The 20,467-nt window shown below is 36.2% G+C and overlaps 1 protein-coding gene across 1 annotated transcript; it reads left to right on the top strand.

Moving 5' to 3' along the window:
- The first annotated feature begins 9,666 nt into the window (after positions 1-9,666).
- Positions 9,667-20,164, top strand: LOC114536710 (probable cell cycle serine/threonine-protein kinase CDC5 homolog). Its single transcript, XM_028558064.1, has 3 exons — positions 9,667-9,843; positions 18,041-18,159; positions 19,730-20,164. Exons 2-3 carry the CDS (start codon positions 18,094-18,096, stop codon positions 20,162-20,164), a joined length of 501 nt encoding a protein of 166 aa, XP_028413865.1. The 5' UTR covers positions 9,667-9,843; positions 18,041-18,093.
- The last annotated feature ends 303 nt before the right edge of the window (positions 20,165-20,467 follow it).

The following is a 20,467-nucleotide window of genomic DNA, read 5'->3' as shown; positions in this document are numbered from 1 at the left end:
AAAGTTTGACATGCATGCAATGACAATCCATGCATCAGAAGCAATACTAGAAGTAGTAATAGGTATGACTCTATCAAAATTGTGCCAATTCTTCAGACGTTCCATGTAACGTTCAACATGTATTCGCAAACTGGCCACTTTCTTGTTATGTTCAGTTTCTTTTTTTGAAAACTGGCACTTGTCACTGAGGAAATTAGGCATGACTAAACTGGCACCACAAGCAGCTAGCTGGTCCTGGATTAAAAACCCCTTGTCTGCCATCACTAGATCACCTTTTTGTATGTGATTCAAAAATCCTGACTTCTCCACAATATCTGGATCACTAATCGATCCGCAATACAGTTCACTAGCAAATGATACAACACCATTTGGAGTTATTCCGACAAGTGCTTTCATTGTTGTGTGTGCTTTATAGCTTGAATAACACAAAGACTGCTTGTCAAGACTTGACGGGGATTCCATTCTGATCTCTGTACAGTCAATTATGGAAACTAGCTCTGGATACAGCTCTTTAAATACTGGGGGCATATAAAATATTAGTTGCTCTTTGCTTGGCCATACAATACACAATGGCTCTAATTCACACTTCATGAATTTGATCCAGGTTCGGAAAATTTCTGAAACTGTAGACACAGACACTCGAAACCTCTCCACAAGATCTCTCTCTAGAAGTCCAAGCCTCAGTCGTAAGAGAACTAATGTAAATTCTTGCCACAATGATAGCTTTCGTTTGGTACCACTCTTATTTTCATCAAAGTTTAACCTTCTGCGACCACCATAACTGAGGTTGGCAGCTTTTTCCTTTAGCATATCAAAACACATAACCAGTGAAGCATAATTTGGAAATCCTGTAAAGAATGAGATGTCCTCATCACAGTCTTGATAAGCATCAATGTTAAATTTAGGTTCATGTTCAAGTTTATACTTGGATTTATCCAGTTCATTTTGTAATAGGTTTACCTCTTTCTTTAGCTTTTTAGCTTCTTGTTTACATGAATCATGAAGGTCAAATTGTTCAGTTTGTACTTTTGTGCTTATGTATCCCTTTTCGTCCTTGTTTTCCTTGTTTATAATTATATCGAGGTCACCGTCTTTGTTATCTGTATTAAATAAGGCTACTTGATTGTTTGGCAGTGTGGTTGAAAAATTATCCTTGACTGTTTTAGATTTAGATGGCAACTCGTATCTAATAATTTCACGGCGTCGCTTCACAGGCTTGGACCAGGGAAAAATCGTTGGTAGTTGGGTTCGGCATACCCTTTCTCCTTCGGGAAAATGCTTGCCACAAATCTTAGTGTTATCAGTCACTAGAAATTCCTTTAAATTGTCATTTCTTATCAGTCTCTTGTACTCAGCAAATACTTTTGGGTCTCGTGGAAGAGAGTGGAACTTCAATTCCGGCGAATTTCGCCAAGTATTTAAACAATTTGGCACACAACAACTGAATTTTCCCATAAATAGAATTTTGTTTATGTATTTTTTTAAAGTATTTTTCCCGCGTCCCATATTCAGCCCCATAATTCTATAGGGGGAAAACTCGGCACCAGTCTTCGTTTGAACTTCGGAAAGGGGAATTCCGAGGTTTAATGGCCACCAAAGCAAATACTGATGTCCTCGAAACTCTCTTGAACCTATAATCGTAGTTATCATACTATCAAATTTTAAGTTAGCCGTCTCGTCACTTAGCTGTCAATTCTTCCACTCTGAAAGACGTTCTCTGATGCAATAATCAACTTACTTGTAGGGAAGTGAGTCAGTGATTAACGTACCGAAGAAGGCTGGAAGTCTCCCGTCTAAACTGCATGAGCAAAGATATTCGATTGCATTCGAATTTATATATAAAGCTCCATAAAGACGGCAGGTTTTCCTTGCCAAGTTTTATGGCAAGGAAAATATGTTCGCCGTACACACGAGCAAGTGAATTGGTCAAGAAAGCTTGTAAAGGAAAACTTGCCGGTATGTACAGGGCTTAAAAATTAAAATGATAACGTACCGTACCGCGTCTGTATAGGGTTTAAAATGATAGCGTGCATTCACGAGGCGAATATAGTCATTTTCAACGTCAGCATCATCGTAAGTGATATTTATAGTATGGTATTTTCTTTTGCAGTGATTTGGCGATTCAACAATCCAACCTTGATCTAACCGCAGTTCGACCTCGGTCTGACCTCGCTTCAACAGCGCTTTTGGTTAGGTTATTTCTCGGCAGTGCATGTACTGTACATCTCATACTCGACAAACATGAAATTCTCTGCAGACCTTCTATATCTTACTGAACTAAATTTCGTAGATTTAAAAGATTTTCGGTTATAATTGTGTTGCCGTTTTGAGCAGTTGCATGCCATTCCGTTCGGAAGCGAATTGTTAACCGACTGTATTTTTAAGTGCTGATAACTCGTCTACGGTTGCTATTGGTCGATTGCAATCGAGCCGCAACCGAACCACAACCGACAAGCAGCCAAACCTGTGTAGACTGTTAATATAGGATGGCAATGTTGCAAACTGATATTTCATATCGATAGCGTTAAACGATTAAGTTTATTATTGCGAGAGACCATTGAAAATGAGGAAATTTGAATACTGAAAATAGTTAAACAATGATCAACCATATTTTTTTCTATTTTTTTCATTTTATGCAATGTTTTATGCGACTTTTCAAGTTTGCAAAGCCTTGCTTCGTTTTTGTACGTGTCAAATTTTTCAAGCAGTCTCAGTTTCCACAACTCGCAACATGTTCAAGGATCACTTTCCTTTTTTTGCATGAAATTTGTTCCCCACACGTTTCCAGATTACTGGAGTAGATCATTTCAGTAACGATGTAATCCATATTCTTTCGCAAGCGATTCATATTCCCAACTCACGAACTGTTGCTCATTGTCACTAACACATTCATTCGGGATTCCATGTCTCGCAAAATTCTTCTTCATAGCTTTCATAACCGCATTAGAAGTGCTATTCTTAAATAATCAAGCTCAATAAAATCACTGTAATGATCGACCATCACCATGTAATTCCATGTAATTTCTTCTTTAAAAAATTAAAATAGTCGAAGACCTGGTTCTATAACCAAGACTTGTCCAATGGCCAACAGTTTGTACCACCTGCAACAACTATTTCAATGTTCGATCTTTCATCATTTCATCCTGAACTCTTTTGAATGTCTCATTTGACATCATAGAGAGTTTCAAACCCATTTCTGATTTTTCTTTTCGAAATACGGCTTCCGACTCTAAATCCAGTGAATCAGCTTTTTTTAATGCCGCACGTGACAACGTATCAGCTATATGAAGTTATTTTCCTCTTTTCTAAAATTGTACTGCTGAAATTAAAGCATCATTGCTGCAGTCTTAGCGGAGCATTCCCCAGAGGTTTCTTAAAATTTGTTTCTTATGGTTGGTGGTCCGTCTGCACCACAATTTTTTGTTAACCAAACAAATATTATATTGATGCCACTTCTTCATGCAAGTCGCGATAGCTAAACATTCTTTCTCGATTTGAGCATATTGTTTCTCAGTATCATTCAATGTATTGGACGTGAAACAAACTGGTTTTTCCTCCTGCATAAGTACCACCCCCAATAGTTTTTTCGCAACTACTTACAGAGTAACTGGTAATTTAACATCGTAATATAACGCAAACTTGTACTTGATGCAATCAGTCGCTTTGCAGCAACAAACGTGGACCCGTGTACAATTAAATTCAGCGTTTTGTTTGAACAAATTTCTTAATGGTAACACTGTCTCACTTAAATTAGGACAAAATTTTGAAAAATATTCACACAACCGCTGCAATCCAGCTTTATTCACAGGGCTTGGCATATCACGAATTCCACTGACTTTCTCAGGATTCGGTTTAATTCCCTGATCAGTTAGTCCATGTCCCATGAAATTGACTGATGTTGACTTGAATTGATCTTTTTTTCAGATAATCGAAAATATCAATTTCTACACTAATTCAATAATGCAATTAAATTTCTATCAAGGTCTTCAATCACTTATTGAAATTTTTCACCACGCCCAAAACTACATAATGATATGTCATCCGCAATATTAATCACGCCATTTAATCCTTCAAGAAACTCCTACTGTCTTCTAGATTTCTAATATTTCTCGGGTCCCGATGAAATGCCAAAAGGCATTCGCTTATATTTATATCGTCCATTTGGCCCTTGAGCTGTGAGCAAAGATGATTCATAATCTAGTTCGATGTTGTGAAACGCTTCCGAAACGTCCACCACTGTGAAAACTTTAGCATTCGTTGAATACGGTAACTGCTCTTTAATGATTGGTATAATAAATTATAAACAGGACGTCTCATAGCTTTATTTAAAGTTCGACTTGGACCTATACATAATTATGCGAATTCTCCCATCAGCTTTTTCTGGCACAAGCATATTTGATAACCATTCTGTTTGCTGCGTCACCGAAGCTGTGGTATCTTCCTCACATAGCCTTTTCAATTCCTTATTCACTTCTTCCAATTTTGCAACTGGTACTCGTCTTCGCGGGGCTTGTACAGGTTTTAGAAATATGGGTCTACTTCAATACGCAATGAATCTCCAAGTGGCTTTCCTCTTCCAGACTAGAATATGTACTTCCCCATAATCATTGTAATAGAATAGACTCCCTTGTAAGCTGAGCGATGGGCGAAAATTGTGTACTCTTACTTTTTTCCTCACTATTAATATCAACAGCTGGAACTTCGTCCGCATAAATCTTTAAATATCCTAAGTTCTGTGCATCACGACCACTTAATAACGCTGGTTTCTCTTTAGCCAAATCAACAAAAAGAAAATCCAAAAAATAAAATCTCCCTTTTGCTTCACAGCATAATGTGACCTGTCCATCCTCGTTCCCAGGCGCTTTAAAGAAATGAAATATAGAAACACTACAGGCTTTTTCATAGATCAGTGGCTAAGCTGAGCGAGCGCGCAAGGAGTTTTGGGGAGGACGCGGGAAAGGAAGTGCCTGGCAGAAAATGCATAAAACATAGCGGCTCACGATTTATGAGTTCACTTCACTGTTATTATTCAAAAGTGCAAAAGAGGAACTTGTTAAAATATTAATTCCGCCCGAATTTTTAAGAGCGATACACAGAAATATATGCACGGGGAAAATTTTACGCACGAATGAGGAGTGTTTAGGTATCGCACTGTCAGTCTGTCAGTTCCAAATATAGAATTTTCAAGCCGGGCAAAAGGCGAATCCATTCTAGTCTAGGACCTGTAAAGGAGTTTGTATGCATTTCATTTAGGACAGATTATCTCAACTGTTTTAGGGTAAAATGACCATGGCGGTCAACATGGCATATGTGCCAAAATGTGAATCCGGGACGAAAGTCCTAAAAATGACGACACCCAGAAACGGCATAGTCGACATAGCTCTAAATCCTGAATTACCCAAGCTACAGTCTTTCTGAATTGTTTATGTGGTTCAGAATGGTTGCTTTTAGGGGTGGTCACTGGAGAGTGAAATTAGCCTAAGTTTCATATTTTACAAGAAATATAATTATAATTCTGCAATGTTGCAAAATATAATTATAACCCTGCAATGTTGCTCACGAGCATTTGTCGCGGAGTTTGCGCGAGACTTTCAAATTATTTTGAATCTTTCGCATTTGAATTTCATTCCCGATAAACGAGGGGTGGTTTTTTACTTTGAAGTGGAACAAATGCTTTTAAATGTTGGATAGCTGCTATCGTACCATCAATTATTTATCGATGCTGTGAAAAAAATACAGCTGGGGATCAAAAACTGGCATTTATCGTGCAGAAAGGCGACGAGACATGGCAATGGCGACATAATTGATGAAATGTCAAGGGACACAAAAATGAAAAAATATTACATGGCACTACTTCAAAACCCATCGAAAATTGGTTGAATAATTCTTTAGTCCACTAGAATCGTGCTAAAGTACAGAAATTATATGTTTCAGAACGTCCGTCAAATATTTACACCAACAATGTTCATTGAAGCAGCAAATTGGTTGAAGAATGTAGCACGTCACGAACGACTCAACGATTTTTTGCAAAGTACGAAATTACGTAGCAATTCAATCTCAGCGAAGCGCCCTGAGGCAGCCAACTTGATGGTCGGATTGGTGAAAAGATCGCTCAACAAGTCGATTGGGAATCGCTTCCTCACTTGGACCGAAAAGAAAACGTGTCACTTGACGCATAGATCGCCCTTAACAACCGCCCTATTCTACATAATTATAGCGGAAGACATACAACTTCCAATGCTCACCCCGCACGTGATAGTTTCTGGCCGATCTAACGTGCTGCCTGAGCAAGATTATGCTGTAGTCAAGCCTGCCGAACTTCGAAAGAGAACCAAACACATCAAGAGATGAAAGGATGCGCTTTGGAATAGATGGACTGGATAGTACCTATAAGCATTCAAGGAAAGCCACAATCTGAAGCACCCAAATGGAAATCTCAAGATAAATGTTGGTAACGTGGTTATTATCAAATCCGCTGATGAAAAGAACCGTGGAAAATGGCAACTTGGCATCGGGAGAAGTTGATTTGTGATCGGGAAGTGGCCGTTAGACCAGTGAAGTTACGAGCAGGATGTCCTACCTTGAGCGCCCAATTCAACAACTCTATCAATTAGAGCTGTCGTGACAACTCTATCAATTAGAGCTGTCGTGCAATCGACAAAAGGTAGACCACAAGTCATCCATCAGACTTACAGCCAAATATAATTCAAACCAAGACGGGAGGCAGAAAACACTGCGGGGGAGCGTATCGGAGTACTTTCAAAAAAGTATTAGAGCATTTGAGTTAATTATTTACAATTAACATAGCAAATACTGCCAAATGGGGTATCACATAACACATGTATACAAAAATCGGTTTTTATAAAACTATAATAAAAAGAGAGAAAACAGGGCACTATATATATAGCCGCTTCTTGATCGAATCTGATAACTTAGATGTGATGGTAGCAATGAACTAAGCATTCCCAACAGTGCACATAGTCCGTGTTTAGGATAGTTTAATCACTTTCACAGTTCCACCGGCTTAGCTCACTTCGCTGGCGACTACCAACAATTCGAAATTAGATCATGTCATGAATATGGATGGTCTGATTCATCTTAGGAGGAAGTAGCATAATATATAACATCATATATATATTTTTTACATTATTAGGTTTTAGTATAACTATCAAGGTTGATTTTCTTGCATTCTGATTGGTCAAAATTCACTGTCTCTGAAGTGATGCTCACTCGTCTGTGGCTATAGCTTTGTGTTTTTGTCTTCAAATAAGAAATTTCTCTATGAAAAAAATAATTAATATTTTTTTAATCATTATTAATAATATATTTTGTGTTGATTATTATTTGTAAACATCTCGAAATTTATACTCAAACAATTAGTCGTCTTACGCCCGGTGACTACACACCTCAGTATTCTTGTAATATTCTCGAAATTTATATCAACATTTATATGCTATATATATATCCTACTTCCTATAGGCTTGTAATCACCTCGCCTTCGGTGACGAATTGTTGAATATGCCCGCTAAATGTATGCAAAAAAGGACAATGATATCAGTCGGTGTCTCCAAGGAATTTCTTACGAAAAAAAGGGTTCAAAAAAAGGGATTTTAAAATTTTGGTGTAGAAATACTGACAATTATTTAAGTAATTGTACTACAGAACGGAAATTGGACGCCGGAAATCTTTTGGAGAATTTTTTTTGCATACAGACTAAAAGCCCAATAGGATAAAAAATAAGGCCAGAAAGGTAAATGAAAATACTGCTACATTAAAGTAGAAAATAATGGATAGGAGTCTGGTAAGACCTTATTTTTACAAGAAACTAACGTGTTTGCATTTGAAAATTACGACCGAAAAGTTCATACTATTGTATTACACCAAATAATAAAAACAAATAATTAAAAAATTATTGAATGAGGTTGAACATGATATTTAACAGTTATTCTGCGAACTCGAGTCGTATATGAGCTAATAACCGACGAGGCGCGTAGTTTTATTGTATACACAAACTTTGTCGCCCTTTCGGTGCATTTTGGTGTGCTATTATCAACTAAAGCTTGGATTTCTATTTCACTCAACTCCCCAAATCTCTCCGCTATTTTGTTTACTTTCTCTACTAGACACATATGAGCTAATATCTGTCTAGTAGCCAACCAATGAAATTGCAGCATACCTCATATTTGGCGCTTGTGTATATAATAAGAAGAATTATCATGCCGAAGTTTGTGGTTATCAAGTGAAGCCGAAGGCTGGGGTTGATAATGAAAAACTAAGGCTCGATAATTCTTCATATCCTTATGAAAACCGAATTCAATATTTGTTTTATTATTTATTTCAAAGAATGAACATTACAATTTTGAATTGTTCGCTTGAATTTGTGTCGATTTCACATTCCCGCTCTTTTGGGACGTTGATGCCTTCGCCATTGGTGTGATGTCACACGTTATGACGTCACACGTTGGACATGACGATTTCACACATGGCTATCAACCAATCAGAAGCTGTTAATTATTTTGAATAAATAATAATTACGATTACTTATCGCATGACTACCTATACTAATAATATAAATATAGATTCTAGATATAGACAATAAATATAGGCAGTTTTTTTGTAATTTTGTTCAATAGAAGTTAGTTATTCTTTTCGAAAGATTTGAGAATGTGCTGAATGTGAAAATATCTTGAATATGAGAATTATGTTTTGAATCTCACTCTTATATTTCGACAACATCTTGAAAAAAATGTAAACAAATTGTCGCTAAAATACGACAATTTTTCACGTGTGAAGAATATCGTACGTCCAATCAAAAGCCGTCTATGGCATTTTTCACACGTTAAAAAATCGTACGTCCAATCAAATTGCATGAAATTAATTGACAGAGTGAAATACGATTTTTATTTCATCATTCTGCTGTGCATAAATCTCTATACACATATAATAAAAACAATATATCTTAACGTTATCCAACTTAAAGAAAAAATATATTCGTAGTGTACCCATTAAGATGAATCAATGAGTGTACCCCCTTAAACAAACAGAATATTTTGCACAAACTGAAAAGATTCCTGTCTAAATATATATAGCACTATTTAGTTTCGCTACGCTTTTATATTTAACAACAAGACGCCTGTTCTGGCGTTAACTCCGGCGTGCCGCGCACGTGCCAGTCTTAAATATAAAACTTTCGAACATAAACAATTCAGTTCATACTCATTTAGATGCTTTGCAAACCTAAATGTTGTTAGATCGCGAAATTCAGAAGCACATCGTACTTTAAAAAGTATATATAGAAGTTCAGTTGTTTAAAAATGTAAATAAACCGCATGATACGTTCACTTTGTCTAACTCTTTGGATTCGCGCTTATACTAACTCCCTTAACCTGTGAATCAGACAGGATTAAAGACGCGACCAGAGAATACAGGAAAATCAATACCCACCTCAAAATTTAGCTAAAACGAATATGAACTAGATTTTATGTTCAGAAAAATTGAAATCATGCGATATTTTGGGGAACTTTTACATCAGAGCCTTGGAGCCCTCACATTTTTACCTGCAGCTAGAACCGTTGCGCAGAAAGGACATAATTAACTTCCGCTCAGTATAATATGACATACGTCAGTGAACCGGAAGTGCATATTCACTAACTTTTCCAACTTCAAAACGCCATATTCCAAGAACCACATCAGGAAGATTTACAATAAAGCTCTCACTATACTATAGTGTAGCAATATTGATCTGAAAAATAGGATCATTTTACGATATGAGATGACTAGGCTATGGTGGTATTGGAGTAAAATATTGGAGACTGACTTGCTGAGACAAAAAAGCGGTTACAGGTACTATGTTTAGTGTATGTGTATTAAACCTTGTCTTTAAGTGCTTCCTACAGAGCATTTACTCTCTTCACAAACTTATATGCATCAGTTATTTTACAGTATGTATATATATATATGGAGAATAATAAAAATAAAAATTAACATGGCTTTGGAATTTATACTACGTGACTTTCATTTAAAGGAAAGACCCTTCAGGTCTGGACATCAGCTCTGCCCATACTAATGCAGGCCCTCTGATTTGAGCTAAAGATTGCTCCACTTTGCATGTTGAGGATTTTTTCTGGATACAAACTCTAGGTAGTATATCAATAAATCAGATTGCAGAATAGCTCATATACAGTGAGTAGCTATATTATAATACACAATATGACCCCACCAAATTGTATTAGATGGAAGATACCAGTAAAACAACTCCTTTGCATATAGTTTGGACTGCTGCAGCATATATACTCCCCAAGAAATAATAGTAAACCATTGGCATGGAATATTGGTATGCTAAGCATTTTGACATTACAGTATGTGTAAATTAATCAATGCACTATCCTAGTTTCAATTAAGCACTTCCTGTTTTAGTTGAAGATAATAGCTGCCAGTGAAATTAGTCTGAGAATGCCCATTGGCTCACAAGCATTATATTTTTTTATACAACATTATGCCTGCATATGTACGCACAGCTATGATGTAGGCCTGAAAAAAAATAGGTACCATACGCAATACAGGCATATGTGATACCTGAAAGAACCTGATGATTATGTGTGAGTGCAGAAGAAGAAAATAGGTTTACTTAACACTAATATTTTTTGTGAATTAAGAAACCAATTTAATTTTTTTTTGTTTAAAAAACATGCTTTAATATCCTTAAGAAAATTCCCAAAAGCAAAGGAAATATATGAAATTTCTTTATAATATCCCATCGGAGATTGGCCCATGATATTATTGGAATTTCTAACAGGTCCTATAGGAACTTCTGCTAGACGTTCTTATCAGAAAGAAAATTACTGCTAAAAATCAGAATTAAAAATCTTTACTACATCTTGGTTTAGTTTTAAAGATTTGCTTCAAAGATCAGGGCAACGGTGTGAGATTAATGGAAGCAAAATAACAATTAAGATCTAGATGCACGTTGGAACATAATAAATTATATGGAAAAATGAAGAACCTGCATTACAGTTAATTAACCATATTTTTTAGGGAAACTTTGATATGTACTGTGAATATAAGTGAAACAAATATATAATTTACTATACAAACTTTAACGAATTCAATGTAACAATCATAAAACTGATGCTGTTAATTAAGATAAAACTGACAAAGAAGGTACAGGTCTATAATCGATCCCTACGCTTTTATACACCAGAGTGCAATTAAAACAATTAGATCAATTAATAAGCTTTCCTGATAATCAGTACATTGACAATATAGCCAATTTGATACTTGACAGGCCGAGGTAAAAGTCAATCATACTTTTTACATCCTAATATTTTTTGAATACATTGATTTGTTTGTTTCATATATCATAGCTAGGTCACACTTGCTATAATTCACTCCCAACATCAATTGTAGCACAGGGTAGCATAATGTGGATAGCACATGATTTTATCATCTACAAATATTGAGGAAAGGTATTACTAATAAAATACTAGTGGATTCACACAAAAATATTTGATTACACTATTTGTTCTTTAGATAGAATGGGCACATAAAATTGTATTCAGTTGTCTCTACCATGTTAATAAAGGGGATATAATCCTTTGTGTCCCTCACTCTGGTATATGTTGAAGCACATGGGCTTGCATGGGTTTTAAAAACAAACGCTAATGGGCAAATCAACCATCTGTTGTTATGACAAAACACAGCTTGATATGGCGAGTTTTTGTACTGAATTGTACTGACACTAGAACAGTAGAACTAGAGCTAGAAAGTCTATAGAACTAAGTGTCCATACATTTTCTCGCTTTTTTTGTAATATATACATTTTTATAAAATGTATACATAATACGTACGGTAAAATTGAAAAACCGCGTGTATAAAGTCATAAATAATAAAATAGCAATCACCTCCAGGTTTAACAGTTCATCGTCCCGTTTTATTAACTGTGATTTTATAGAACCAGCCTGAATTAAACCATTGAATTTATTGCTGCCGAAGGCAGCTTCCTATTCTTGGCAGGGTAGGGCGGTAGGCTAACATTTCGCCAGAGTTCATTCGACCCAGTCTTTAGCGCGACGTATGTATTTGTGTGAGCGGTATGTAGTCAAAATCTCGATTTGTAAATGTCCCTCTGTCCGAGTAAATTTACGCGAAATGAAACGTCACACGACTCACATTTCTTGCCGTCATTGCTATTGTATATTGAGCATGAACTCGTCTGTATTTGTGTATGTAGTCAAAATATCGATTTGTAATTTGTAAATGTGTCTCTCCGCGTTTATGCGAGATCATTGGTATTGATCATGAACTGGCAAGTTCGTTTACGCGTAATGCACGGCTGGACGCATAGACATGCATTAATCATTATAGTGAGGGAGAAAAGATACACTCGCACAAATAACAGAATACTACGTAAGTGGACCGAAATATAACATAACTTTTATAATATATATTTTAATTAACCAATGTTTAAAATTAACACAACAATTTTCAATTTTCAACTCAAAAAAGTACAACAATTTTTCCAAGTGGCAGGTATAAAACATTTAGAGTACTCCTCTAACAGTCCAAATATATTAGGCCTTCAACAGCAATTACAGTAATGTTCACTTGTGATACATGTTCAGCCAAAATACCCAATTTAATGTTCACTTGCTAGGTGCATTCAACAACAATAAAATAATAGATTATTTAGAACTATAATAGATTATTTAGAAATAGATGCCCAAGTAATGTTCACTTGTTCTGCATTCAACAACAACAGTAATACTGTAGTAAATAGTGTAATGTTCACTTGTGATATATAAATTATTTAGCAATGCTCAACATTTTGTACTTTATTACTTAATCGCATACTTTGTTACTTCTACAATAACATTGGTCTATACACCCGGGGCCAGTCGTCCAAAGCTAGGTTAGCGCTGACCCTGGGTCAAATTTTACTCAGCTGTTTTGGTTCATGGTTCTGCACCGCTATTTCCAGAACTAACAATATAAGATTTATCCACAAAATATTTATGGAAAAACGTGTTCAACTACATAAACGAGCGATTAACTGATGTAAAAATTTGAATTTACCCAGGGTTAAGCTAACAGGCTTTTGAACAACCGGCCCCTGGAAGCTATCCAAAGTATGAACATCAAAATTTCGTCACTCTCATGTGATTCACTCTATAGCTCGACCAATGAAATGGTACGAACACCACATTTTGACAAGTGGTATATAATAATTCTGCATAATTCACGCGAGCTCGTGCGTCCTCTAGCCACGCAGCTATTTAATTCGCGTCACAACAAAATAAATTGTTATATGTAGTTGCCGAATGACAAGGTTTCAAACTAATCACGGTTGCAAATTACCCATGGCATATTCTATTATGATCCCGGGAGGATGAATATGTCTTTAAAACAGTAAATCTTTAAAAACTTGAAATCTTCAATATGTAGGTCTCCGCAACTATTTGCAACATCCATACCCATTAACGGAAAAGTATATGATCTAAAATCGAAAGCCGATTAGCAGAGATAAATTTTGAACAACGTTAACATGCTCTACAATACAAGTAAATTTTACTCCAGAGGATTATATAGATCAACGATTCAACTTGGCTCCATAAGAAAATACTGAACACACTCAGGATTAAATAAAATATTTAAAAATTCAACTAGGAACTGGGTTAAAATAAACTGCCTTTGTACATGACCCTTCGTAGAGAATTGCATAAACCCATAAACTACCTTCGTGAAGAATTGCCGTTAGAACGAAACCGACATCATGCTTTCAGGCATCATTAATTTCTAGCCAACTCAGTATAATCGGAAAATTCTTTTTGTTGAAAAAACAAAACGTAGCGTGAACCAGTCGTTATCTCATACGCCCGGTCGTTTCGTACCCTTAGTGATGGTCGTTTCGCCGGCACCCAAATTGTAGTCCTTTCGTATAGTCAAATGCTTGATGACGGCTTTTATTGCCATCAGTTCTGGATATACCATACAAATAATAGATATATACAGGGTGTATCAAAAAAATGTCCCAAATGTAAAATTTCCGTTTTCCAGGATATTTTGCAGAATGTGGCAAATTTTTGTGTTCCTAGAGATAGTTAAGACTTATCTGGTATACCTAGGCCAAGTTTGGTTTTTCATTAACAAAATTATGTTACCGGGGGGTGGTTCCTTTCCACTGATATTGAGAGGGCTTGCGCGCAAAATGTGAAGCTGAAATTGAGATATTATTTAGCTGTCTAAAAGTAGGAAAGCTTTTTAATAAACTGTCAAAGTTTCAGGAAAAATAATGCATACTGGGAGCAACGCGCGACCCCTAAAGGTGACAAATATTTCATTGCGCGCAGTGGATTAAATGAATGGTTGATTTTAGCGTGACCGATCTCATGTAAGGCTGGGCAAATGAATAAATTAAAGCGAGAAACTGAACACAAAAACAAAGCGATTTATTCGTGATGTTAATCCTCAGCATGTCCACCATTTCATTCTAAGCAAACTGCTGCTTGTGTGAGCATACTAAACCTTGAACAGCGAACCATTTGTCTGTCGATTCGCCTAGATTTGCCGGTGGTAGCGTAGGCGATTTGCAAGAAAGAATTTCGAACGAAATGGATAATTTGAGGCAGGACAGACAAATGTGGTTCGCCGCTCAGTGTTTACCATGCTCAGACGAGCCGCAATTTGCTTAGTAAGAAATGGTGGAAATGTTGAGTATATACCAGATAAGTCTTATCTATCTCTAGGAACACAAAAATTTGCCAAATTCTGCAAATTATCCTGAAAAACGGAAATTTTACATTTGGGACATTTTTTCTGATACACCCTGTAGAGTGCGTATCTCGCTAAATAGAATAGAAATACCGGAAATTAAAATAAAAAACCCCAAAACAAATCGATCTTTGATATATTGCACAATTCATGCCTAAACGCAAATTGTCATCATATGTGCATGTGCCTCTTGTGTCAGAGGCTTAGAGCTCTACGCCGACGCGTGGTCATTAAGGTAACTAGAAATACATGCATGCATGCAGCAACCCCTCGCCATTTTAAACGAAGCAAAATCTTTCGTGCGCTACCCAGACCTAACTTTCTACGCTAATAATTTATTATGAAAAAACGGGTGCAAATTTTTCGGAAACAAAGACAGTCGTAAAGGTGAACAGAAATCACCTTTTTGCCTGCTGCATTACGTTGCAATTTAAGTGAGTGTTAAACATTTCTATATAGCTAAACCTTTAAATCATCAAAACAGCACAAGCACTAAATTATCATAGAAGCTCTCAACGTAAAATGTTGTTTTTCGATTATCTATTTTACTCAATGTTTTTAGTGACTATATAAGCTGCAAAGTGATATTTGTTTCATCAAAACTCTGAAGTACACTTTTGAAAACACTTTTTAAAGTTTAAGTGATGATGTAAAGCCTTAAACGGTCGGTTAGCTCCTTGTTAAACGACATACCAAGATCGTACTTGTCAAAATAACACTGCATTCTTACAGCAAACACTGAATAACCTACTTCAAAGATTTTAAACTACGACTCGTTCCTTTCAGTGCTGTGACACAGAGGAGAGATTGACAGAGAGTCGACTCGCGGCTCCACGCGTTCCCAATTTTTTACTCGCACGCGCTAGTAAGCGTTTACACCCGGTAAGCTCCGAGCATATTTTTAATAAGGAAAAATAAAATTTTTGCCAGTAAAAATGCAATTAAAAAAAATTTAACCGCTATGGCTAAAATGTTCCAAACGTTTTTTGTAGTGTAGGGTAAGAGCTAAAATATTTTTTCTTTAGAAAGCCCAGGGATAATATGCTTGGTGAAAAATTTAACCGCTATGGCTAAAATGTTCCAAACGTTTTTTGTAGTGTAGGGTAAGAGCTAAAATATTTTTTCTTTAGAAAGCCCAGGGATAATATGCTTGGTGAAAATTTGATCAAAGAAGTTTGAAAAATGACTGAAAAAGTATGTAATCGAAAAGCGACTCTGCTTGAGAAGTAAAGATACATAATTATGAATGTTTTCAGTGAATGTTTGTATCATCAAATGGTAATAATTATTAAAAATTTGATATCCTCTGCGAGTTAAAGCTATATAACGCTAAAAACGTTGTTTTGTTTTGAAATGTTTTGCAATGTATTTTGTCAATATTTTAAAATTAAAACGCGAATCTAGAGGTATTCTTTGAAATTCGTCCTTTATTTTTATTCCACAAATATGCAAACGCTCTGCCTGCTAGTTGACAAATAAAAAAAAAGCAGCTCTGACAACGTTTCACTTTGGCAAACACAATTTGACAATTCGGGTACAAATATGGCAGCCGACAAGGGTAATCAGAACTCACTTACAAAACAAGGATTTTAATACTGCTTTTAAAAACAGCACGATCATTTGAACCCAACAAAACAAACAACTTACCGTTAACCTCCAAAATTTTAGTCCAAAAATGAAGATAATCCGACCCAGTTAAAAAAAAATCAATTTTCACCTTTCGAACAGCGTTTTTTCTATACTTTTGTATTGAAATTTGGGCGAAAGAGCTTACAAGAAGAGAATCGGGTGGTTGCGTGACGCGTGGAAATGACGTGGGAATGACGTGTATTTGCCAAAACTCGGGGACGCTCGCATCAGCACTAAATCGGTAGAGTCAAGCCTCTGTCCATATCTCCTCTGTAGCTGTGATGACCTGTAAAATCTTTTAATACTGTATTTGACTCCATGATTTCATTTTATATTTTTAAAAAGTCGATTGCAAAATGACGGTTAAAATGCTGACGCTCTCATGCATGCTCTCTTTTTGTCTTAGCCAATCAGCAAGTTGTACACGACCGTTCTTTCTTCGTTCAAATTTCGCGCTTGCGCACAGCTACCATGACCATTGAACGTCCATGACATTTGGGCAACTTTGGTTCGCCTTTGTTCTGTCAGAATACCCGGGTGTAATTCCTAATCTCCGGGCGGGATTAGTACCCTCGCACGGCGCTTAGAGCCGGCTCCGGGATTAATACTGTATAATTTTTTTATATAAATATGGTATTCTAATTCAAGCGTTGACAGTAAAAAAAACACTTTATTTGTTGACTTAAAACTCTGTGATTTAAGTTCTTCGTTCGGTAGACAGAAATTTATCGCTTTGAAAAATTAATGGTCAAAAAGTCTACACCCACACTTAAGTCTTAAGCGCAAATAGCTATGTGGTACTTTCAGTCTGCAATGCTTCGATCTTTTCCCAAGGATGCAAGATGTGGTACCATTCTCATTGTAAGAACTTGTCTCTAAGAGATTTAAAAATTTTACAAGACCTAACCGAAAATTATCGTGTAGAATGTGTTGGTCATGTCTTCGACTTTTAAAACGCGCCCCAACGGCTGACATGTGCGACCCGTGTTGGGAGGCAAGAAAGTGCTGCCAAAATCGAACGAACGTTTACCAGGAGCGTCAAGTATTTTGACAAAGACCATCGGATTGGAGTTTGGAATCATTCTGAGTTCAGATGTTGATAAAATTATTGTCGTTTACTCCCCCTCAATTGAAGAATATTCTAAAAAAAATGCCTGCAGCCGTGGATATAATGTATATCAAGTGATATATATGCCTCACATTGCTGAGAATATTTATTCCGGCTTCAGAATCGTAATAAGATTTGTCATTGATTTCAGGATTACTAATTTTCCCATTTTACCAATTTTGGGGTGTTATTTCCAGCTGTATTATTACCTCAAAATCGACGTATTTTCCTATTCAGGATTTATTTTAATATGGGAATGGTCCATTGACTTTGGATTTTACATATATCCATGTTGATTACCCAATTCCTGAAGTATATGGAAAGGGTTGGCATGTGGTTGGAACGGTGTCTTAGTTTAACTTTGTAATTCGGCTAATATAATTTACTGTGTTGTGACGCGAAAGAGCTGCATGGGTAGAGGAAAATTTTAATATAACACGGTGTATTCCTGCATGAGCTCCACCGCAAAGATTGTCAATATTCGCTGCTTATACTTTTTTATTTCCCGCGCTATATTCTGCTTTTCTTTTTATTCAGGTATCGATGATGTGGTGATGATTTACTAAGATATTCAAGATAGGTTTAGAAACATGTCCTCCAAACACCGTGAGAAAATTAAAAGTTTAAAGGCACTGGATGATTCCAAGTTGTTCAAGGTAGTAATTGCCACGGTTGTATTAAACTAAACTAAATGCACTAAATTTAATGGAACTAAGTTCTTTGTAACGTAATATTTCGAAAACGCTATGTATACTAATGATTGACACAAGAGCCTACATCATCAACTTATGAACGTATGCTTGGCTTTTTTTTTCCTACGATGTACCTGTACGACTGATGCCTGTTTCAGACGTTTCATGTGCCGAATCAAATGCAAATGAACATAAAAAAGACTTGTTCATTAACATTTAGCGCATAACAAGGCCCAAGTGTCAAGCATGAAAAAGGTCACTTAAATTAAATTGATTGTGAGTGTCGAAAATTACAAACATGACTTACGCGTGGATGTTGCAAAAAATGATTCTATTTATAATGCTAAGCACTATACAGAGTGTCCCAAAAAACCCCCGAAACTATTGAATTCACCTATTGTTAAAATTTAAATGATTCGTTCGCGATTTTTCGCCCATGGGGATTAACACAACTTATAAAATGCCAAATAGGCCTACAAAAGTAAAAATTTGCTAGATAAGAAAGAAATGTCGAAGAACATCGTGATGAGCTATAAATTTAAATATTGCTATCCATATTTGTAAAGTGTTTTGGTAATAAAAATCATTTGTGGTTATACAAATAAATTTTACTGTCATCGACCCATCATTTTAAACATTTATCACTTTATATACTTGTGGGTCCCATTTTATTACTTTATACACTTGTGGTTCAAATTCAGCTATTACATTTTTATAGGTGATTTCAAATGTTTTGGGGTTTTTTGGGACACCCAGTATTTGCTACCCAGTATGGTTTATGACATTTTGTAAAGATATTTATTATTATAGTATTTTTTAATCGATTTTCTGGAACGAGATGTTGAGACCTTTCCCAAAACATTCCCTGACGTGATTCTTGTCCATATTTAAGTGAATGTCGCAATGTCGAAAAATGAGAAGTTTTGAATAATCGAGAAATACTGAAAAGCGCAAAAAATAGTACGAAGAGGGTCCCTCGCTAATATGCTTTTTTCAAGTTAACTTTTGACAAATTAACTTTTGGCAACTTAATTTAGCTACTTCTGAGAAAAATTTCATTTCGTTCGCGGTTTAAATAGCCGTCACTTTGCATCGCTTTTTAAGATATCTTTTAAGATATCAAATTTACATTGGGTACTACGATCTTGCTCATCCACAACTTGAGAATTTTAATCTCACCCTTCAACAAAAACTTTTTGTTTCTCGGCAAACGCGGAGTCTTTCCCATTCCTTTAAGGCAATTCTCCATTAGTGTTCGCTTCACCCGCGCGGGCGAAGCGGCTTTTGAAATTCTGTCCATGTGACCGTGACGGGCCTGAAAAACAAAGGGCGCTTCGCCCGCGGTGGCGTGGCGGACGTAAAGGACAATCGCCTTTACGCATCACATTCACATAGACCACGGCGTGAGGGCGACATATACGCGTTTCAGCTCTCGTGTTTTACAGCACAATGATTCGACGTAGGCTTTAACTAACTCTGGATTCCGGCAAACTTTTCTTCAATCAATGATATACTTTATGTGTGTATTTTATAGGCCGAATCACCAGTTAAGTACTTTTCTACAGATAAATCCTTTTCGCTCGGGAGTGGTTCAATGGGCACATGTGTTTATCTTGGTGTTATGGAAGATGGTAGTGAAGTGGCTATTAAAGCAATGATACTTCAAGTATCTGAAGAAATAGCAGAAAATGAGAGAAACATTCTATCTCTAATTCAGACAAAAAATTCGCAATTTGTTGTAAACTACCGACATTTTTTTCGAGACAAGACTTTCATGTATTTGGTTATAGATCTTTGTGAAGAGACGCTAAAGGATCATGTTCGTTCCCAAAGTCCAGACGATCTGCGAAAACATGCTCGACGTATGATTAAAGAGATCTTATCTGGTCTGGAATTTCTTCACAATAAGGAATTTTGCACAGAGACCTTAAACCGTCCAACGTCTTGGTCGACATTGGGGGTCATATGAGATTGGCAGACTTTGGAATAAGTCGTATCTTAAAGGCAGAGGAAACTACAGTTTATACTAATGCAAAAGGAACTCCAGGATGGATGGCTGCGGAAATAATTGAAACAATAGATCACGAAGTGAAATGTCGCTTTAAGAAAAAGTCTGATATTCAAGTTTCTGGAATGATTGCATTCTTCATTTTAACCAAAGGTGATCATCCATTTGGTTCTATTCATGATCGCATGGGGAATATTATGAAAGGAAATCCTGTAAATTTACAAGTACTTAATGATAAAGATGCCCGAGAGTTTGTTTTGAAGT

The sequence above is a fragment of the Dendronephthya gigantea genome, unplaced genomic scaffold (assembly GCF_004324835.1).
Source record: "Dendronephthya gigantea isolate DGI-Jeju-01 unplaced genomic scaffold, DenGig_1.0 000143F, whole genome shotgun sequence".
NCBI classification, from domain to species: domain Eukaryota; kingdom Metazoa; phylum Cnidaria; class Anthozoa; order Malacalcyonacea; family Nephtheidae; genus Dendronephthya; species Dendronephthya gigantea.
The sequence above is the reverse complement of the archived record's forward strand: the minus strand, read 5'-3'. Positions and strand labels throughout refer to the sequence as shown.